General features: G+C 41.9%; 1 protein-coding gene and 1 long non-coding RNA gene across 4 annotated transcripts in view; one reads left to right on the top strand and one right to left on the bottom strand.

Annotated features, from left to right (window-relative positions):
- Nucleotides 1–23,903, top strand: part of CUBN (cubilin) — a 312,445-nt gene that overhangs the window by 251,964 nt on the left and 36,578 nt on the right. Inside the window, exons 55-59 of the mRNA XM_075587495.1 lie at nt 610–766; nt 1,650–1,799; nt 2,372–2,560; nt 3,516–3,645; nt 5,446–5,663. Of these exons, the coding sequence (XP_075443610.1) occupies nt 610–766; nt 1,650–1,799; nt 2,372–2,560; nt 3,516–3,645; nt 5,446–5,663 (844 nt within the window). The remainder of the gene's footprint in view (nt 1–609; nt 767–1,649; nt 1,800–2,371; nt 2,561–3,515; nt 3,646–5,445; nt 5,664–23,903) is intronic.
- LOC142487723 (uncharacterized) overlaps nt 1–23,903 on the bottom strand; it is an 84,168-nt gene that overhangs the window by 37,828 nt on the left and 22,437 nt on the right. For all 3 annotated transcript variants that reach the window (XR_012799290.1, XR_012799288.1, XR_012799289.1), the window contains exons 3-5: nt 3,608–3,713; nt 2,283–2,470; nt 2,012–2,163 (exon numbers count right to left, since the gene is read on the bottom strand). This is a non-coding gene — a long non-coding RNA (uncharacterized LOC142487723). The remainder of the gene's footprint in view (nt 1–2,011; nt 2,164–2,282; nt 2,471–3,607; nt 3,714–23,903) is intronic.

Here is a 23,903-nt window from a genome sequence, read left to right as displayed (position 1 = left end):
TGCTTTGAAACACACTTTTTTAATATCTGTATATAAATCTGAAAAATCTCCAACATCAAAAAATAATGTGGACTACTGTCTTTTTCTAAATCAGGTCTCTGCACTTGTTGGTATTTGATGTTGTGGTTTTGGGGGATTCATAAAGAAAAATATTAGAATAGGAATATTAGATATCTGAACTTACAAAACTTCTAGTAAGAATTGTGAACGCTGACACGTGGCCAATAACCATTCCGTCTTTGTAGATGTTAAAATAGCTTTTTGCAACATGAGGTTATTTTTCTTATTACGTTTGTTTAATTCATCCTATTAAACATTATCTATATGTTACTAACAGGTATTTCTAAAAGGTGATATTTGCTGCAAATGAGCTCACTTTGCACATATTTCTTTCTTTTTTTTTTTTTTAGCGTTGACATTTTCCATAACAAACCATATTACATTTCAAGAAGACCACAAAATACCAGTTTACAGTGATTACAATATTACTTTACATTTAACAAGCACATATTTCTTAAAGCAATGTGACATCACGCATAATCTTACATAATGATGAAAATATTGAGAATGTTTTTTTTTTCTTCTTATCTCTACATTGGAACTGCACAGATATGGAGCGGTGCTGATGAAAGGGAAGAGGCCACGTTAGCCACTGGATGTGGGGATTCAGCTCCTGCCCCTGTTGTTTCTCCAAATAGTATGGTTACAATAACGTTTCAATCACAAGACACTCCAGGAAGTGGCTTCTCTGCATCTTTTATCAGCAGTAAGTAAGGCTACAGGAATCATATGTTGGGTTTTCCTTCAGCACAAGAAGATGCTGTATTTTTAACATGGTGGTATTTATTGTACTGTTCTTGAAATATTTATTTTTAATGCCAATATCTGAATAACTTTCAGTTTTTGATTTTTAAACACATTGGCTCCATCCAGAGAATGAAATATGGGTTTTGAGGAGTGGGAAAGAGAGATACACAGAGGGCGATGTCTGTTTGGATGGGAGAAATGCCACCTTTAGTTACAGTATGTCCTAAATAATGTATGGTTAATCCCTGCGATAACCTGAACAGCCTTTAGTGGATATGCGTTGGGGTGTTGTCAAAAGATATGTTTGGGGGGATATATATATAGTATTTGGGACTTTAGTAAAAAAAAATATTATCTCAGTCTCCCTCTGAAGCCACATTATACGTATGACCCAAATAACATCAGGTTAAATACCCGTGCTTATCTGAACAGCTTTAGAGCGTAAGCGATGTTAGGGGGAACACCTCTTTTTTAATATCTGTATTTAAATCAGAAAAATCTCCAACATCAAAAAATAATGTTGTCTACTGTATACAATCGTAATGTAACACCTCTTTTTTAATGTCTGTATTTAAATCAGAAAAATCTCCAACATCAACATATGATTAGTGCTAACTGCCTGAAATAAAATAACCATACACATTTAAGGGCTAACATTGGGTCAATCATAATGTCTATATTCTAAAGAGCATAACCTAATGTTATGTAGGTTAACGCCAGGTTAAATAGCCTAGCGGAGCTTAGGGCACTGGGCCTGTGATAAATATCCACATGATTTTATGATGTGGAATCTGAAAAGTGGAGTTTTTTTATTTTTTAGTATAACACTTTTTTCTCTCTAGGGTGTGGAAGCAATTTCACAAAATCAAGTGGCAGAATTGTGTCTCCAAATTATCCAAATAAATACACCAACAACTTGAACTGCACCTATACCATTCACACGGAAGCGGACCAGTACATTATCCTGACTTTTCAGACATTTGAATTGGAATGTAAGTGCATCTTGTTTTGTAAGGAAATTATTCGTATAATCATTTATTTATAAAGCGACAACATATTGTGGGCCCACTTCCTCCAATGGGCTCTCCTTCATACAAAGTGCTTGGAGGGGCACCGGACTACCCCATGTCCTGCTAGATGTCCTCCACCTTCCTGGTCGACAATTGATTATTTGATAAATTAACAAACTGTACAGGTTGCTTACTTTTCAATCAACTGTATTATTTCAGTAGCTGTATTGATATTGGAGCAGTGTACTTTCACCTTCAACTTCAACCCAATCTCTCAGAGAGCCAACAAAAATGTGTATTCTTTATGGCTTAATCCAAACTGTGAAGCATGATCTCCAGTCTAAAGCTATAGAAACAAAATTCAGAATTTACTCGTCATATCCATTACCAATTCTTCCAAGAACAATTGTTTGTTTCTCAGTTAATTTTCTTTGCACATAAACTCTATTATATTATATATTTCACCATCAATGCCACTGTTTCTTTGTTTTTTCATGAAATATTGTTCCATACTTGAGCTTCATATATGAATAGTGGACTACTTCAATTTTCAGCCAGTTCGTCTTGCAGTAAGGATGGCATAAAAATCTTCAGCGATGCAACAGCTTCTAGAGTCTCATTGGCATCCCTTTGTGGTGACTCAGTCCCTGCACCTGTCAGTATTAAAGGGTCAATGTCAATCAATTTCTACACTAATTCTGATACAACCATGCATGGATTTATGGCAAGCTACAGGGTGATCCGTGAGTAACCACAGCAACTCTCTTTGATATGATATCTACTATAGGCTTTCAAAATGCTGGGCACTTCATTGTGTCAACATATAACATTTGTATATAATGTGTATCTCCTATATATCATGTATCTATCAGAGATAATCACTTCAGCTGTCATCTGCATTCTGTAGTTATGTAAATATACTTGAGTACACTTATCTGATTCTATGCATTATAAACAAGCACCCTAGGCATTAAACCTTGACATATATTCAAAGTGGGTTAGTGTTGTATGTAATATTATTATTCAATATGGAATATTAAGATTCCTGGGGACCTATTCTTGTAGCTTCGATAACCAACTCTTCAAGGATTTTGAGGTGTTTTCGCCACTTTTTGCTACAGTAGGTAGCTATTCAGAAAGACTCGATGAGTTGGTTAAATCGTGCAGGGAAAGCATTTTCTCGCGATTTCTGGCTCCTGGCCAAACACATCGTGCGGAAGCTGGCGAGAAGCTTCAACTCGCATTTTTTATACGATCATGCTATTCTAGTAGTTTCGATAATCTCATTGGGGCTCTGGAATTGCAATTTTTTTCAAAGGTTCTTCTCGCTAGCAAAAGCTGACGAGAAGGATTGTGAGAGAGGGACTTAGAAAAAGTAAAAGAATCTTTCTTGCATCGGATTGAAGTCGGGGGTATCCGGAGCTAATACACATTAAAACCAGCACCAGAGACCCTCTGCATCAATCTGATGCAGTAAAAATACATTTACAGGCAGCTTCATTACCTTAGTGGCTAATCGCTAAGGCAATGAAGGGGTTAACTACCAGTGCCAGTTTTAATGTGGATAGCGGGGGTGGGTGAAGGTGGTATTTGGCCCATGGTTGGCGTTTAGGCCTTGCGGGGGGTGAGGGGGGAGGAATTAACCCCTTTATTTTATTACATTATTATTACTTCTGTCTATGTGTTTTTTTATTCTAGCTTGTGGGGGAACATTCAATACTTCTTCAGGGATCATAAGAAGTCCAACCCACGGGTACACCAGTTATCACAACAACATGAACTGCACGTACCATATCACTGTTCAAGGCAACAAAATTGTAGAGTTGAAGTATGTTGCAAGTTCCTACTGTATTTGTCATTTTATTGGGGGCTGAGGGGGGTGGTGAGGGGCTTCCTCTGCAAAACACCAATAAGATGATTACTAAAATGCTACAAATTTATACAGTTTATACATAGTTTGTTACAAGTTATTTTTATACTGTAAGTAGGGCAACGGTCTTACTTGCAACAGATAAATTGCAATTTATGGCTACCTTCCTCAGGACCCATAAAAGTGATGATTGTGTGAGTTAGTTTTTAAGGCAGATACAGATGTGTTTAGTGCACCTGTGATGGCTCACTCGTGTTCTTGGGCAGAAGGACTTTGCATTTTTGCTGTAATTTAAATGTTTGTTGAAATATTTTATGAAGAATGTGGTATTATGGCAGATGTTACACATATCTAAAAGAGCACTGCGCCTGCAGAGCTAACGTACTACAAATAGATGTTATGATGCGGCACAAAAACATATTATAGACTGAAAAAGAAACACAACTAAAAACATTGCAATTTGTATGATATATAGTTATTAAAGAGCAATAAAACTTATTCAGAAGAATATATGAAACAAAATGAGCTACAGTAAGTAATGAGATTGCGATACAACATAGTTTAATTTAACCCTGTATAAATATGCATATTTGTAAGATTTAATATAGTCAACTCTAAGCCATGATACAAGGTTTGAGTCTGCGTTGCAGACACGGGCTTATGTAAGAAGTGTGGCAGAGAATTTTTTGGTCCAAAATTGGCACAGAGAAATCTGATTTCAATTGTGCTTGTGTGTGTGCACCTACATACTACCCTGAAATGTCTCCCACTGCACCAGCAGCATCAAAACTGGACTGTGATAGGCGTACAGATGCAAACAGTATGTACAGAAAAAATAATGTTTGTGTGCCAAAAAAATAAGAAAAAGCGCATAAAAAAACAGCATCCGCCAGGTTTAGCTTCATGTAAACCCTAAAAAGACTATTAATTGTGTTAGGGCAGAATTAAATTAATCTAAACATTTATTTGACACAGCATGGATATTTGAATGTGCTGGTTAACAATATGTATTATTTTTACAGTACTGTATGTGTAGTATAAATAATATTACACTAATAATTAATGTTTACGAAAATTGGAAAAAATACACAATTCTGTTTTAATCTAAATTTGTACCTATAAGGTATTAAAAACATCACTCAATGCGTCAATAATCATTCGAACAACAAATCGTGCATCATACTGTATGTATAAAAAAGTCTAATGTTCCCAGCACACAAAAATAAAAAACGGGATATAAGCCAAAAAGTTTTTTAATGAGCAAAAAAATCCACAAATCCACAAATGCCGCCCCCCTTTCCCTGTACTTTTTACTTAGTTTTTTCCCCACCCTACCCTATCCCATTCCTCCCTCCCTCTTCTCCCCCCCCCCCCCTGTTTTCTTTAGATGTGTTTTGGCATTGTTATTCACTTGCATCCCATGTGGATTTGTGGTTTTTTTTGCTCATTAAAAAACTTTTTTGCTTATTCCCCCTTTTTTTACCTTTGTGTGCTGGGAACATTAGACTTTTTTTATATTGCTTATTGGGAGGAAATAGGGTCCCCCCTTGTTCCACATTGCACCACTTCCATTATTTCAAACATCTTTGAGTGCTGTCTATTCCATTATTTGGTGCATCATACTGTATGTATGTTACAAAAAAATATATTTTTGTGTAAATTTCTCAATAGATATATCTGTGGCTTAAATACACAAATATTTTCTAGTTATTATTTGACGTGATGATAAGAACATTCTGATATCTGCTGTATTTACAGATTCAACCAGTTTGACTTAGAAGTATCATCTTCCTGTTTATTTGATTATGTGACTGTTTACGATGGCTGGAACATCTCCAGCGCCCTGCTTGGCAAGTTCTGTGGGAAAGCCCTCCCTCCCGTTCTGAGGAGCTCCAGCAATAATTTGTTCTTGGTGTTTAGGACAGATTCTCTTTCTACTGCAGGGGGCTGGAGAGCATCTTTCAGACAGACATTAGGTAAGTAACTTTATGCTCTTATTTGTTCTTCAGATCATATTTGCTTTCTGACTGGATAACACAATTTAGCTTTGAAGCAATGGATCTACTGTATTTCTACTTGCCTCTATTATCAGAAAGTGTTTTAGATTTGATGAGTGATAGACTAACTCTGTATCCTCATAACCCCCCTCTCTCCTTATACAACACTGACATTAGTTCAAGCCGTTAAGGCAGCATTCTGCGTTGATCGACATTTTTTCCCTTCTTTTAAGAGTTATAGAATCCCCCTTTCTAACGCTTATATAACCTAAGCGTTCTATTCAGGAGATATACACTTTTAAATTACGAAGTGTCCGGGAGATTAAAATGGAGCTCTCTCCAGAGCCTAGTGCAGCTAAAATGGTACCATGGTAACCTCAGAAGCTAGCGATTAAGTAATTAATTCTTTTTATTTCTAGATAGCGGTACGTGCACAGTGAGCAAGAAACTAACATTATATGAGTTAAACGTTTATATGTTAAACTCCTATATGTTTTTTTCGGGGAATTTCTGCTTAAAAGGTATTCAATGCCTATTAAAATGACATGGCGTCCTATATTATAAACAGTCCATGTATAAATGGAAGTCCTTGTGAGGCCTAATGTAGTAGCGCATGTTAGGTGCTTTTGGTAGTTCCTCCAAAAATGGTAAAGTAGTTCAAAGAAATACATGCGTCACTGCCCTCAAACATGTACATTGTCTTCTCATAACATACAGATACAATATATGGAAAAACAAAGGACCAAGATTTTTTGCCCCTTACAGCCTTGGGGGACTGTGCCAATCAAAGCGTAGAGGAGGTGGTTAGGCCTCCCACGTGGGTAGCGGGATGGGGGGTAACCCCTTAATTACCATAGTGGTTAATAACCGATAAGGTGATTAAGGGGTTAGTGGGCAGTAGTTTTGTTGGTGCCCACTGAAGAATAGGAAGACGAGGAGGGTGAGGACAGCCTTCATCCTGGTAGGGGTTAGTAGAACTTTAATTTACTATATGCTGGCTGGTTAATGTTTTGGTTTGTTTTATTTTTTGTAATGGGAAAATTAGCTATTATCCAAATATGGATAATAGGGATTTTGCCCATTACTGTACTGTATGTGTTGGGAGGGGGAGGGGGGTTTATTCAATGTATTGTATTGTTTATTGGGCGCAGAGGAGATGGTTGAAGGAGGTAGTTGCCCCAGGGTGTGTGGTTAGGCCTCTCGGGGTGGGTAGTGGGAGGGGTTAACCTTTTCATTACCATATCGGTTACTACCGCTAAGGTAATGAAGAAGTTAACCCTTCCTGCAACCTCTCCGGTAGGCCTAACCACCCACCCTGGGGCAACTACTCCCTTCATCACCTCCTCTGCCCCCAATAAACCAGGTAGTCTGGCTTAACCCCTTCATTGCCTTAGCGATTAGCTGCTAAGATAATGAAACTGCTTTTATTTTATTTTGATACCATAGTATAGTAGCAGGAGGTCTCCGAAGCTTAACCGCATTGATTTCAGGTCTGGGGACCCCCTGTTTCTCAAGTTACAGGCCCCGTTATGGGGTGCCGGTATCCCTCTGGTTTGTTTAAATCTTCCGATCACGAGGGTCGTGACGAGGGAAAATTTAAACATGTCACTGGGATATTGTCACCCCATAACGGGGCCTGTAACCCAAGAAGCAAGGGGTCCCTGGACCTGAAATCAATGCGGTTCAGCTCTGGAGACACCCTGCTACAATAATATGTTATTAAAATAAAAGCCCTGCGATCGCCTGTTAGAGGCGCTCAGGTAGAGTGACTGATTCAGTCTCTCTCTTACTGAATGTCTCTTACAGACACCTGGAACCCGGTAGGATTCACAGAGCGCGAGTCCCATTACAATGCAATGACCCCTGCTGTGTTAATCCAATGGGCCATTAGTCTGGCCGCTGGAATCTCGCGGTGTAGGACGGACTAAAGTGCCGGATTTGCAAGGAAAGAGGTAGAGAACAGGCAGCTATATCTGTACACTAAAAATAATCAAATATAAAAAAATGCAATTACACACATTCATATATATATATATTCAGTACTCGACAAACCCGGTCGCCAACTCGCCAGCTGCGATCAGATATTGGCTTGTGGCCAGTAGCTTTTCCCCTGCTCTGCAAAAACAAAATCCCCTGCTCGAAAAAAAAAACCCTCTGGCTGTGACGCGACTTGGAGTTGCCAGGACTTCAAACCGCCCTTCCTTCTCTGCACGGGTAAGTATTGGGGGGGGGGGGGTTGGGGGTGCGCGCGTGTCTGCTGCTGCTCCTCCTCCTCCTATATATCCTCCTGTATAATTGTGTCACCTCCTACTTACAAGACCTGCACTGATCCGGTCATGGAGAGGATTGTGGACAGATGCTTGAGGTGGGGGGAATAAATATTTATATATACTGTACACTGATACATTCGGTCCCCAGCACTCCCGCTGGCCGCGCGGGAGTTAGTGGAGGTGTTTTTCCCCCCTCCCTCCGGCGCTCCTGCTGTCCGCGCGGGTCTGGTGTTTCACCCCCTCCCGCTGCCCGCGCGGCTCGGGTGTTTCACCCCCCTTCCCGCTGCCCGCGCGGGTCGGGTGTTTCTCTCCCACCCCCTCCGGCGCTCCCGCTGTCCGTACGGGTCGGGAGTTTCACCCGCTGCCCACGCGGCTCGGGTGTTTCACCCCCCTTCTGCTGCCCGCACGGCTCAGGTGTTTCACCCCACCTTCCGCTGCCCGCGCGGCCCGGGTGTTTCTCTCCCCATCCCTCCGGCGCTTCCGCTTTCCGTGCGGGTCGGGTGTTTCAACCCCCTCCCGCTGCCCGCGCGGCTCGGGTGTTTCTCTTACACCCCCCGTGCTCCCGCTGCCCGCGCGGGGCGGGATGTAGTAGCGGGGTTTTTCCCGTCCCATCCTGTGTGTGTGTGTGTGTGTGTGTGTATGGGAGAGAGAGAGTGAGTGTGTGTGTATGGGAGAGAGAGAGAGTGTGTGTGTGTATGGGTATGAGAGAGTGTGTGTGTGTGTGTGTGTGTGTGTGTGTGTGTGTGTGTGTGTGTGTGTGTGTGTGTGTGTGTGTGTGTGTGTGTGTGTGTGTGAGAGAGATTGTGTGTGTATGGGTATGAGAGAGAGTGTGTGTGTATGGGTATGAGAGAGAGTGTGTGTGTGTATGGGTATGAGAGAGTGTGTGTGTGTATGGGTATGAGAGAGTGTGTGTGTGTGTGTGTGTGTGTGTGTGTGTGTGTGTGTGTGTGTATGGGTATGAGAGAGAGAGTGTGTGTGTGTATGGATATGAGAGAGAGAGTGTGTGTGTGTGTGTGTGTGTGTATGGGTATGAGAGAGTGTGTGTGTATGAGAGAGAGAGAGAGAGAGAGAGAGAACGTGTAGGACACTAGAGGTACCCCCCCCACCCAGTCAGTCATACCCCCCCACCCAGTCAATCAGTCATAGTCAGTCATCCCACCCCCCCGCCCCCTGCCCAGTCGCCCAGTCACCCCACCCAGTCAGACAGTCAGTAATCCCCAGCCAGTCAGACACCCCGTCACCCCACCCCCCAATCACCCCACCCAATCACCCAGTCAGTCACCCCACCCCCCCAGTCACCCCACACCTCCAATCACCCCACCGTCACCCCATCCCCCTATCCCCCCACAGTATCCCTCTCTGTCTCTCACCCTCTCTCTGTCTCTCACCTTCTCTCCGTCTCTTTCACCCTCTCTCCGTCTCTCTCACCTCTCTCCGTCTCTCTCACCCTCTCTCTCCGTCTCTCTGAACCTCTCTTTCCGTCTCTCTCACCCTCCGTCTCTCTCACCCTCTCTCTCCGTCTCTCCCACCCTCTCTCTCCGTCTCTCTCACCCTCTCTCTGTCTCACGCTCTCTCTGTCTCACCCTCTCTCTGTCTCACCCTCTCTCTGTCTCACAATCTGGATATCTTATTTACCCTGTATATCTTAACTGCCCTATACTACACCGAAATAACCTATACTGCTTTCTTCCAGATCTGACTCAAGCTTCACACGGAAGACATCGGAATCCCCCGTAACCCAGAAGACAGGTAGGGAACACCTCCCCTCCAATGTATAACATTGCGGGAGTGAGGTACCTGGACATTGAGGGACTGCGGATCAGGTAAGATCCCAGGCGGGATTGCTGCTTTAAATATTGTGAAGCGGGGGCATCCAGGCACTAGTTAAGTGGTGCAGGAAACTAGTCAGCACATAGAGTACTTGCACAGGCAAGCGGTAGAACCCCTTTCGAACAAGCACTCGTAGGGTGAAAAAGTGTGTAAATAACTAAACCTTTAATAAATACTTAAGGGTAATGGTGAACACAAAACTATTTAAAAACAAATTAAATAACTAACTTCCAGTCCTCTAACCAAGGCTGGTTGACATGTGAATCTAGGGAAAAGTAATTGCCTGGCATAAGCAGAATGGATATTTAGCTAGTGCCTCAGTGTGGTATATAGCTATATAAATAATTATATATCTATCACGGATGTACCGGACCAGACAAATAAATATGTACCTACACTGACTGAATTGATTCAAAGGGTGTAATCATATCAATACATTGGAGTACTCAATATACATGAATCAACAAAGATAATATGTATAAAAATCCCTAGAAACGGCGCGTAAGTATAACAGGGGTTAAAAAAGGAAACTAGTCATTCACATCTGGCTTTTTTTTCTAGATTCGACATTTATACACACACACACGTAACAAGGACTAATTGTAGTATAATGTAATACAATAAATAGAAAAAATGGAGAGTGAACTCCAATGTTCCAATGCTGCAATCATATAAAACGCAAAAAAGAAAAATGCAATCACTGTCCAGGAGTAACTAGGAATGTCTTTAGGCAGGTGTGAGATAATAAGTATAAAGAAATAAAGTCAAGATGGCTATGAAGGTATGGGCACACCAGTCGGGGGTTAATATGCAAATGTGAACCAAGGATACAAAGCAGTGAGACCGCAGCCACATCAACTATTGATCAATAATAGTCCCAATAATGCTAACCTGACCCGACTGGTAATCCTGCCACCTATTCAGCCGTGTATTGCAATGAAGCAAAAAATCCCCTCCAACCTGTATGAGGCAGGGGAATCCCAGCTGCAGAGGAATCACAGAACCTGGGTGCTCCTTTGCTGATCTGCCGATGGACACCGCAACTCATCTGCTGCCTGGCGTGTATGCCAAACCCTCAGCTCACCGATGTTGATGACGTAGGGGCTGCGTCTCCGAAGGCCACGGCCGCGCTGTACTGGGGTCCCACGGGTGGTGCGATCAAGCCCATAGATGACACTGGGGCTCCATACCTCGAGGCAACCAGCCAAGCTGTGACTCAGGCAGATGACGTGTAGGCCGTGTCACAGGGTTCGCCGGCTGTATTGCACTGGGGTCCCCGGGTAGAGCGCTCCAACCCTCCGATCACACTGGGTCTGCCTCCAGAAGGAAACGGCCGTGCCGGGACCTAGGGTACTGCATGCAGGGTGTTGCTGTAGCGCAGATTAGCTGGATACCGCCTCCGTTCAGTGTTGATAGTAAACACCTGTAGCCTCAGAGACTGCTGTGTGCTCCATACCAAAAAGGTAACACGAGGTAGGAAAGGCGGATGGTCACTACTCCTAGTAACACTACAAGCTAGTAAAATAAAATTACTTTATTAAGAAAAAAAGGTAGGACATCATAGTAGAACCACTCTAACGCGTTTCATCCCTAGCATGGGACTTTATCAAAGAGAATATGGTTCAGTACACAGACACAACTTATATACATGTGAGCCACATCTGATTGGTCAAAACCAAATTGGACACAGCAGATAGTAATAAACACATGAAATGAAAAACATATTAACACTGGCATGTCTGTGGTACAGCGAGAAACTTCATAACATATGATGAACTATATAATCTACTAACCAAAAAGGGGGGAAGGAAAGAAAAATAAAAATAAAGATTATATATAAAGATTAAAAACAACGACCATATTATAATGTCAAATACCCAAATGTTGGAAATTCTAAATAAAGAAAAAAGGAAAAGACTATCATGGAAGAAAAGAAGAATAAGAAAATAATCATGGGAGATAAATATCAACTATGCATAATTGGTACCATTAGGTATTAATGCAATTGTACAGGTAAGTATAGATGATACAGTAATACAAATAGGTATTATTCTTAATAAAATACATTTCATAACTTATTCAAGTTGTTCTGTTATTATTTCCTGAAATAGCAATAAGTAGCAGAAGGTATTATACCAATGTCTGTAAATTGATATAGACATAATACAGTGTTTTATAGTATTATTCATACCTCTATAAAAAATGTTTCAATTCCCAATCGGAATTCATTCCGGAGGGATAGAGAGTATTAAGAGTATAAATCCAATACATTTCTTTCTGATTTAATGTATTCTCCCTGTTACCGCCCCTAGGGTGACGGGGTATATGTTCAATGGCTGTAAAGGAGAAATTGCCAATACCTCCTCTAGGGCATTGGGTGAAATGTCTGGAGACAGGATGGACCAAGTCTTTCCTCTTGATCAGACGGGTATGTTCAGCTATGCGTAACCTCAAGGATCTAATTGTGCGTCCCACATATCTATGGCCGCATGCGCATAGAAGAACATATACAACAAAGGATGTATTGCAATTCAAAAAAGTCTTAATATAAAACTTCCTTGACCCATTTGAATAGGTTATAAATTTAGAAGGTAATGCGTATTGACACATTGAGCAATTTGCGCATTTATGGAAACCTTTAGGTATGGTGCTAATATTAGCAGTTCTTAATTTGGAGTCAAATTAAGAACTGCTAATATTAGCACCATACCTAAAGGTTTCCATAAATGCGCAAATTGCTCAATGTGTCAATACGCATTACCTTCTAAATTTATAACCTATTCAAATGGGTCAAGGAAGTTTTATATTAAGACTTTTTTGAATTGCAATACATCCTTTGTTGTATATGTTCTTCTATGCGCATGCGGCCATAGATATGTGGGACGCACAATTAGATCCTTGAGGTTACGCATAGCTGAACATACCCGTCTGATCAAGAGGAAAGACTTGGTCCATCCTGTCTCCAGACATTTCACCCAATGCCCTAGAGGAGGTATTGGCAATTTCTCCTTTACAGCCATTGAACATATACCCCGTCACCCTAGGGGCGGTAACAGGGAGAATACATTAAATCAGAAAGAAATGTATTGGATTTATACTCTTAATACTCTCTATCCCTCCGGAATGAATTCCGATTGGGAATTGAAACATTTTTTATAGAGGTATGAATAATACTATAAAACACTGTATTATGTCTATATCAATTTACAGACATTGGTATAATACCTTCTGCTACTTATTGCTATTTCAGGAAATAATAACAGAACAACTTGAATAAGTTATGAAATGTATTTTATTAAGAATAATACCTATTTGTATTACTGTATCATCTATACTTACCTGTACAATTGCATTAATACCTAATGGTACCAATTATGCATAGTTGATATTTATCTCCCATGATTATTTTCTTATTCTTCTTTTCTTCCATGATAGTCTTTTCCTTTTTTCTTTATTTAGAATTTCCAACATTTGGGTATTTGACATTATAATATGGTCGTTGTTTTTAATCTTTATATATAATCTTTATTTTTATTTTTCTTTCCTTCCCCCCTTTTTGGTTAGTAGATTATATAGTTCATCATATGTTATGAAGTTTCTCGCTGTACCACAGACATGCCAGTGTTAATATGTTTTTCATTTCATGTGTTTATTACTATCTGCTGTGTCCAATTTGGTTTTGACCAATCAGATGTGGCTCACATGTATATAAGTTGTGTCTGTGTACTGAACCATATTCTCTTTGATAAAGTCCCATGCTAGGGATGAAACGCGTTAGAGTGGTTCTACTATGATGTCCTACCTTTTTTTCTTAATAAAGTAATTTTATTTTACTAGCTTGTAGTGTTACTAGGAGTAGTGACCATCCGCCTTTCCTACCTCGTGTTACCTTTTTGGTATGGAGCACACAGCAGTCTCTGAGGCTACAGGTGTTTACTATCAACACTGAACGGAGGCGGTATCCAGCTAATCTGCGCTACAGCAACACCCTGCATGCAGTACCCTAGGTCCCGGCACGGCCGTTTCCTTCTGGAGGCAGACCCAGTGTGATCGGAGGGTTGGAGCGCTCTACCCGGGGACCCCAGTGCAATACAGCCGGCGAACCCTGTGACACGGCCTACACGTCATCTGCCTGAGTCACAGCTTGGCTGGTTGCCTCGAGGTATGGAGCCCCAGTGTCATCTATGGGCTTGATCGCACCACCCGTGGGACCCCAGTACAGCGCGGCCGTGGCCTTCGGAGACGCAGCCCCTACGTCATCAACATCGGTGAGCTGAGGGTTTGGCATACACGCCAGGCAGCAGATGAGTTGCGGTGTCCATCGGCAGATCAGCAAAGGAGCACCCAGGTTCTGTGATTCCTCTGCAGCTGGGATTCCCCTGCCTCATACAGGTTGGAGGGGATTTTTTGCTTCATTGCAATACACGGCTGAATAGGTGGCAGGATTACCAGTCGGGTCAGGTTAGCATTATTGGGACTATTATTGATCAATAGTTGATGTGGCTGCGGTCTCACTGCTTTGTATCCTTGGTTCACATTTGCATATTAACCCCCGACTGGTGTGCCCATACCTTCATAGCCATCTTGACTTTATTTCTTTATACTTATTATCTCACACCTGCCTAAAGACATTCCTAGTTACTCCTGGACAGTGATTGCATTTTTCTTTTTTGCGTTTTATATGATTGCAGCATTGGAACATTGGAGTTCACTCTCCATTTTTTCTACTATAGACTTTTTTCTGTTTGCTCATCATATAATATTTACTCTTATTATAATTATATTTATATGATATTATTTAATCTATTAAGATATTGTTTATGATATATACTTACAGATTTCCTTTGCAATTTACTATACAGGATAATTCACACAAGCGGTTACTACATTTTTTCATTAATCTATTTTCATTAAGATATTTAAAACATAACTGAATTATCATGGAAGAATTTATTGAAGATCATGCTGTTGTTTTATTAGAAGAAGAAGTTGATACATATGTTCGTTCCTGTGGAGATAACACTAAACGCTCCAGGAAAGCTGCGCACCTTTTTGATGGTATCTTTGATATCACTTGTGATGAACCGTCAGATTTGACACATTATTTTGTAAAATTGGAAAAATTACTTGTTATGAATATAAGACTCTGGTGGGATATTACCTCACTAGAGAATTATATTAGATCTAATAGAATTCCCAGAGGTCTACGCATTAAAAAGGTGCCCTCATTTGGTTTCACTAGTAATAAATTTGAGAAAGAATGGGTAAAAATTTTAGATACATGTTCCATACAGCTTATGGAGTTGATTATTCAACATAAAACATCAGAAAAAACTATACTTATGGAAGAAATAGCGACTCTTCAAAATAAGCTTAAACCATTTTCCAAAATGGATCAATTTATCAAGAATGATAAAACTCTTTCTTCTAATGTGGATTCTATTGAAGAGACTATTAGTGAGAAAAAACATTCTAAATTTGAGAGAGACCGCATTGATTATATCAAAAGCCAAGTATACTGTTGGCAAAAACCACAGCCTACTAAGGAATTTATAGGTTCCAGTACACCACGGGGCAAACAAAAACAGTCAAAAAACTGGTCTAATAATAATCCCAACAAATCTATCTTAAAGAACACTAGAGGGGAGACGTCTAGTTTTGACTCAGATGTCTCAGATTACGAGGCAAGGTCCCAATCAGTGTCCTTTGATAGATTTACAGGACACTCTAGGGATGATCGTGGAGCAACGGGCTATGAATCTAGAGCTCAAACTACTATGTTTCAGTCCAAAGCTCCAAAATCATCTGGCCAACCCTCCTCGGCTTTTTTACAGTCAAACCCCAGAGGCCGAGGAGAACACGAAGGTCCCAGAGAAAACAACGAAAGCAGAGGCAGATCCAAGAGGAAGAAATACGAATAAATTCCCCTGATAATGTTATCAATTTGTCAGATGTAGATCTTTCCTTGGATCAGCTTAAACTTTTGAACAAAGGTTTAGGGTTCGCCCCCACGCAGAACTTTCATTTATTCCAAACAGTAATTGATCTCCAAAAATTTACTCGCAAGCTCTCCTTAAAGAAACTATTTTCCACACGAAATCGTTTATTGGGCACAGATGTTGATGTGGTTCCCTCAGAATCTTCACAACTTGATAATAAGACCATAAATTTACTCAATTTCCAAGAACATTGTGCTATTACTGACATGGAAAATTTGTTAGAGTCACAAGGAGAGCCTTTAAATACTTTTGTTCAACCATTCTTTGGGTCTGAAGACTCTGGATATCGAAAAAAATCTTTATTTTGCCCAAATTACAACAGAGGCCCATCCATAACCACGTTTGAACATTTGGTCGAACGAGATTTAAAATTACTTTCCCAAGGCTTTTCCTATTCCAATGTTAATACTGGCAATTTGACATATACAGAGATTCAACAAATTGATTCCATTAAGAAAAATCATAACATTGTAATAAGAAATGCAGACAAAGGGGGAGCTTTGGTTGTATTATCCTCTGACCAATACAAACAAGAAGCATTAAGACAACTATATGATGCTAAATTCTATCAACCTTTAAAAGAAGACCCTACTTCAAAATATGCCTTAGAATTTACAGAATTGTTGTCCCTCGGGAGAATTCTAAATGTTATCAGTTACAAGGAATGTGAGTTTCTGAATTGTCCACATCCCGTGATTCCGGTATTCCACCATCTCCCAAAGATCCATAAATCGCTAGTCAACCCTCCTGGACGACCAATAGTGGCGAGCATTGGATCTTTGGGAGATGGGTTATCGCGGTATGTGGACAAATTCTTACAGCCCTTGGTTTTTCTACTTCCTTCCTACATTAGAGATACAGCAGATCTCATTGTCAAATTACAGGCTGTTACATGGCACAAGGAATACAGGTGGGTGACATTAGATGTTTCCTCCCTGTATTCCATTATTGATCACAACCACGGTCTTAAAGCGATACGATATTTTCTCGATTTATCCACATTATCAATTTCACATTGCACTTTTTTACAAGAATCAATATTCTTTTTACTCACGCACAATTATTTTCTTTTTGATTCACATTTTTATTTACAAAAATTAGGCACTGCAATGGGCACGAGTTTTGCACCTTCATATGCTAATTTGTTTATGGGTTTTTGGGAGGCACAATTTATTTATCACTCTAACAATCTCTTTCGTCAAAATATCATCTTTTATAAGAGATATATTGACGATCTTATATTAATTTGGGATGGTGATGAGCACTCTTTATTTTCATTTATTCACTATTTAAATACTAATGACTATAATATCAAATTCACATATGAGCACAATATTAATCACATTCATTATTTAGATCTAACCTTGTATATTGACAATGAGATGTTTATTCAAACCGACATTTATCGCAAAAAGAACTCCAGGAATATGCTTCTCAATGCGCGGAGTTGTCATCCCCGCTCATTGATAAGGAATATTCCTGGTTCTCAATTTATGAGACTAAAAAGACTATGTTCTACCAATGACATTTTCCTGTCAAGATCAAAAGAAATGTTTGACAGATTCATAGCCAGGGGCTATTCCACACAAGACGTAGAGGCAGCATTCAATAAAGCTGACTCTATGGATAGAGATACTTTGATTCAAAGAACAGGTTTGAAAGCAACTAATTCTAACAATATATCTTCTAAAAATACACAGACTCCATTCTTTGTAACTACCTATAGTGCTCAATCTCAACTTATTTCCAAGATAATATCTAAACATTGGCATACTCTTCTCCTTGATGAGGATATTGGCCCTCTATTATCTAGTGGCCCTAGATTTACCTTCCGTAAGGCAAAAACCCTAGCCTCTCATCTTTCTCCTAGTCTGTTTGACTCCAAATTAAGAACTGCTAATATTAGCACCATACCTAAAGGTTTCCATAAATGCGCAAATTGCTCAATGTGTCAATACGCATTACCTTCTAAATTTATAACCTATTCAAATGGGTCAAGGAAGTTTTATATTAAGACTTTTTTGAATTGCAATACATCCTTTGTTGTATATGTTCTTCTATGCGCATGCGGCCATAGATATGTGGGACGCACAATTAGATCCTTGAGGTTACGCATAGCTGAACATACCCGTCTGATCAAGAGGAAAGACTTGGTCCATCCTGTCTCCAGACATTTCACCCAATGCCCTAGAGGAGGTATTGGCAATTTCTCCTTTACAGCCATTGAACATATACCCCGTCACCCTAGGGGCGGTAACAGGGAGAATACATTAAATCAGAAAGAAATGTATTGGATTTATACTCTTAATACTCTCTATCCCTCCGGAATGAATTCCGATTGGGAATTGAAACATTTTTTATAGAGGTATGAATAATACTATAAAACACTGTATTATGTCTATATCAATTTACAGACATTGGTATAATACCTTCTGCTACTTATTGCTATTTCAGGAAATAATAACAGAACAACTTGAATAAGTTATGAAATGTATTTTATTAAGAATAATACCTATTTGTATTACTGTATCATCTATACTTACCTGTACAATTGCATTAATACCTAATGGTACCAATTATGCATAGTTGATATTTATCTCCCATGATTATTTTCTTATTCTTCTTTTCTTCCATGATAGTCTTTTCCTTTTTTCTTTATTTAGAATTTCCAACATTTGGGTATTTGACATTATAATATGGTCGTTGTTTTTAATCTTTATATATAATCTTTATTTTTATTTTTCTTTCCTTCCCCCCTTTTTGGTTAGTAGATTATATAGTTCATCATATGTTATGAAGTTTCTCGCTGTACCACAGACATGCCAGTGTTAATATGTTTTTCATTTCATGTGTTTATTACTATCTGCTGTGTCCAATTTGGTTTTGACCAATCAGATGTGGCTCACATGTATATAAGTTGTGTCTGTGTACTGAACCATATTCTCTTTGATAAAGTCCCATGCTAGGGATGAAACGCGTTAGAGTGGTTCTACTATGATGTCCTACCTTTTTTTCTTAATAAAGTAATTTTATTTTACTAGCTTGTAGTGTTACTAGGAGTAGTGACCATCCGCCTTTCCTACCTCGTAATACAATAAATAAACTTATGTCAAAAACGAATGTTCTTACTAGGAATTTATTCAATTTATTTCATTTATGTTTTTTTTTAAATTTGGGGCTGGGGGTGGGATTAGAGGTGGGGTTGGGGGCGGGACGGGACTAGAGGCGGAGTTGGGGTGGGACTAGGTGGCGAGTAGATTTTTTGGTTCGGCGAGTAGATTTTTGGGTGATTTGTCAAGCACGGTGTGTATATATATATATATATATATATATATACAGCTAAACCCCTTTATAACGCGCCTCGTTATACCGCGATTCGGTTATAACGCGGTTTTCCCGTGGCTCCCGTTTAAAAAAAAAAAAAAAAAATTAAATTTTTTTTTTTTTTTTGCACACTGCACACACTGCACACACTGCACACACTCACTGCACACACACTGCTCATTGCTCACACTGCACACACTGACACACTGCACACACACTGCTCATTGCTCACACTGCACACACACTGCTCATTGCTCACACTGCACACACTGACACACTGCACACACACTGCTCATTGCTCACACTGCACACACTGACACCCTGCACACACACTGTACACTGCACACACACTCCTCATTGCTCACACTGCACACACTGACACACTGCACACACACTGACACACTGCACACACACTGCACACTGCACACACACTGCTCATTGCTCACACTGCACACACTGACACACTGCACACACACTGCACACTGCACACACACTGCTCATTGCTCACACTGCACACACTGACACACTGCACACACACTGCTCATTGCTCACACTGCACACACTGACACACTGCACACACACTGTACACTGCACACACACTCCTCATTGCTCACACTGCACACACTGACACACTGCACACACACTGCACAAACACTGCACACTGCACACAATTATTATATAGAAATAAACAGACAACTGCACTTTAACAGATGTATTTTGCCTGTACAACGTCTTGTGACTTTTGTTTGACAAAGTTAAGGGGGTGGGAAGTCATTGTGCTGTGGGGGGGTGGGGGGGTCCTGCGCTGCGGCTACGGCGGGCCCTGTACTGCGGCGCGGGGGGGGGGGGTTAGCGGTCTGTGTGTGTGAGTGCGAGTGCCTGTCTGTGTGTGTGTGTGTGTGAGTGCGTGAGTGCCTGCATGTGTGTGCGTGAGTGCCTGTGTGTGTGTGTGTGTGTGTATGTGTGTATGTGTGTATGTATGAGTGCTCCAGCCCGAGTCCGTGGAGGGAGGGGGGGGGAGAGTAGCGGGTCCCTCCTGCAGCCAGTGGAGGGAGTGGGGGGAGAGTAGCAGCTCCCTCCTGCAGTCCGGGGAGGGGGGGGAGAGTAGCAGCTCCCTCCTGCAGTCCGGGGAGGGGGGGAGAGTAGCGGGTCCCTCCTGCAGCCCGTGGAGGGAGGGGGGGGAGAGTAGCAGCTCCCTCCTGCAGTCCGTGGAGGGAGGGTGGGGAGAGTAGCGGGTCCCTCCGCTCAAGCCACGCCCCCCCTCCCTGTCAAACCTCCCACCTCCCGCTCACCTCCCGCTCCGGCTCTTACACTTACTTACACACACACTCAGACACTTACACACACTGACAGACACTCACACACACAGACACTCACAGACACTCACACACACTTACGCACACTCACGCACACTCACACACACTTACGCACACTCACACTCACAGACACACACACTCACACACACTTACACACACTTAGACACTCACAGACACTCACACACACTTACAGACACTCACACACACTCACACACACTCACACACACTCACACACACTCACACACACTCACACACACTTACACACACTTACACACTCTTACACACACTCACACACACTCACACACACTTACACACACTTACACACACTCAGACACTCACACACACTCACACACACACTCACACACACTCACACACACTCACAGACACTCACAGACACTCACAGACACTCACACACACTCACACACACTTACACACACTTAGACACACTTAGACACTCACACACACTTACACACACACTCAGACACTTACACACAACGACAGACACTTACACCAGCACCACCACCCGCTCCCCCCCCCTCCTCCCGCGCAGGCAGCGGGAGCACCGGGGACAGCGGTGGGGAGAAGATACCCCCCGCTACCACCTCCATGCAGGCAGCGGGAGCACCGGGCACGTGGAGGGATCTGGGGTAAGCGGCGACCTGAGGGACATCCCCGCTCCCATCTCCTGCCCCGCGGCCTGTCCCGCGGTGACAGGGGGAAGCGGGGACAGGAGGGATATCCCCGCTCCCATCTCCTGCCCCGCGGCCTGTCCCGCGGTGACAGGGGGAAGCGGGGACAGGAGGGACATCCCCGCTCCCATCTCCTGCCCCGCGGCCTGTCCCGCGGTGACAGGGGGAAGCGGGGACAGGAGGGACATCCCCGCTCCCATCTCCTGCCCCGCGGGCTGTCCCGCGGTGACAGGGGGAAGCGGGGAGCGGAGGGACATGCCCGCTCCCATCTCCTGTCCCGTGGGATGAATATGCGCTAAAGCGGCGGCCATTTTTTTTTTCTCGCGACCCCGTTAGTAACGCGGTGGTCTCGGGGTGGACCCCGAGACCCGCGTTATAACGGGGTTTAGCTGTATATATATATATATATATGCAGTGTTCGACAAACCTATACATTTGCTCGCCCCGGGCGAGTGGATTTAACCACCGGGCGAGTAAATATTGGCCCAAGCAGCACACGTTTGGTTCTAGGTGGCGAGTAGATTTTTTTGTGTGGCGAGTAGATTTTTTGGTGATTTGTCAACCACTGTATATATGTATATATATATGTGTGTGTGTGTATTCTGTATATGTAACTTAATTACACCAGTGGAGAAGGGGAGTGAGTGTGGCTAAAGATGTCCTCTTTAGCCAACAGATATGGCTTCTGCTACAGCTTCTTATCTAGGGGTTAGGGCTGTCAGAGAAGACATGTAATGGTATCACATGTTACAGGGCAGGGACTCCTCTTCCTTAATGTTACTTTTACTTTTATGTCTAAAGCACTTATTCCCATGATCTGTTATTTATATTATCTGTTATTTATTTTATTACCACTGTGAAACGCTATGTACATTAATGGCGCTATATAAATAAAGACATACAATACAATACAATACAGCAACCAATGAGATTGCTCACTGTAACATGATTCACACCATTACTTATGACATCACAGATTTTTTTCAACCAAGTAAACTTGGTTGGCAAAATCCACAATGTCATTGGTGGGAATCTACCTGCTATGGATATGTGTTGAGGTATTCCACACCTCTTTTGCATATCATTAACACTACTGGAAGTTAAAATTAATGGCTGGTCTTCACCCTAACTTTGGGAGCGTTTAAGATCCCCATTACCACTTAATGAAGCGTTAACATCAGTTAGTGTATTGTTAATTAAATAACGTAATTCTGTGGAGCCGAGCATATGATTTTTTTTTTTTTAACGAAATTTGGCACATCTCTCTAACAATATACGTACAAAGTACAGAGTTGATCATTGTAGGCCTAATTTTACTGCATTTGTACAATACAGTTTAGTTTATACTCATGTTTTTTTTAAGGTCTAGTCACTTATAGCTGAAAACATTAAATAGCTCTTCACTGGAAAATTGGCCAGAACACAGTGACCTCAAAAGATCTTTAAGTAATAACTAACTGTGCTGTTGGTATATCTGATTTTCTATGCAGAGTGCAGATGATCAGATCATATGACGGATTAAGAGCTGATTTGGTACTTCTAAAGACCATGGCATGGTAACAAGAAGCCATGCTCACTTGTGTCTAAGGTACAATTGAGGCATTGTAATTGCACATTATTTGTCAATGAAAAGGTTTTAATGCACCCAAATCCAAATGTATGTTGTTTTTGCAAGTATCAGTACATATATCTATGGATTTATTTCCTCTCGGTCTTAGGCTTTGGTCCCGCTGCATCCGGCGGCGTGCGCAGCCGCGTGCGCGCTACTCACCATCTCCTGGTATCCTCCCGAGCCGGTCCCATTCCCTCCTCCCTGCAGGGCTCACTACATGCTGTGACGCGTCAGCCGCCAGGGGATGCAAGAGAATTGTCATACCAAGCGGCAACGCATCACGTGGTGTGGCAGTGAGCCAATGAGGAGAGGAGGAGGGGACGCTTCGGGGAGGCGTCGGGGAGCAGGGAGGCGTCGGGGAGCAGGGAGGCTTCGGGAGCGGGGAGGCGGGGGAGGGAACCCCTGGCACACAGTGTGATGGCCCCGCCCCCCGACGTCATTGAAGCGCCCACCCGACCCGTTTTGGCCACGCCCCCCCGCTCCAGCTCCCACTCCCGCTCCCTACAGACCGCAGATAGCGGTCAAGTGCCTCTCCACGCACCGCCTTTCTGCAGTGCGGGCACGTGGTCTAAGGCAGCAAGGCCTTAGCCTTACAGTGCCATGAGACATGTTATGGCCCATTCACTTGAATGCATCATAAAAGAGCTATATTTCTTAAACAGTGCTAAGCCGTGACACCTTAACAAACACTTAAATGGTCCGTAAAGTGTTTTATGGCTTAGCACCACTCAGGAAATATGGCCATCAATGTCTTCTTTTCTTTCACACCATACCACCAATCTGAGCTCTCAGCTCTCTTCTCTCTCCTCTCTGACTGACCTTAATAACCTTGTTTCCACCCACCTCGTAGAAGTTCCAGTTATCCTCACTTAGTTGCCCCTCCTCTCCTCAGGTATTCTAGTCTATCTCCGGAAGTAGCTACACTAGCATTTGCCCAATCTTATTTTTTATTCCTAAAACATGCTTCCCCCCTGAGCTCTCCTTGCACATTTAAGGTGTTTGAAAGACACAATCATATTTTTTTCCAAATCAGGGTTCTTAAAACTTACCCTGTACCATTTTAATGGCTCAGATTTACAAAGCAAAGCTTGAGTGGGGGTTAAGGCGTGTTAAAGCAACCACACCTATTACTATACACAATACTTTACTTGTGATGCTCTTATCTTTTGCAGTACAGAT

Source organism: Ascaphus truei, chromosome 2, assembly GCF_040206685.1.
Source record: "Ascaphus truei isolate aAscTru1 chromosome 2, aAscTru1.hap1, whole genome shotgun sequence".
Lineage (NCBI taxonomy): Eukaryota > Metazoa > Chordata > Amphibia > Anura > Ascaphidae > Ascaphus > Ascaphus truei.
The sequence above is the reverse complement of the archived record's forward strand: the minus strand, read 5'-3'. Positions and strand labels throughout refer to the sequence as shown.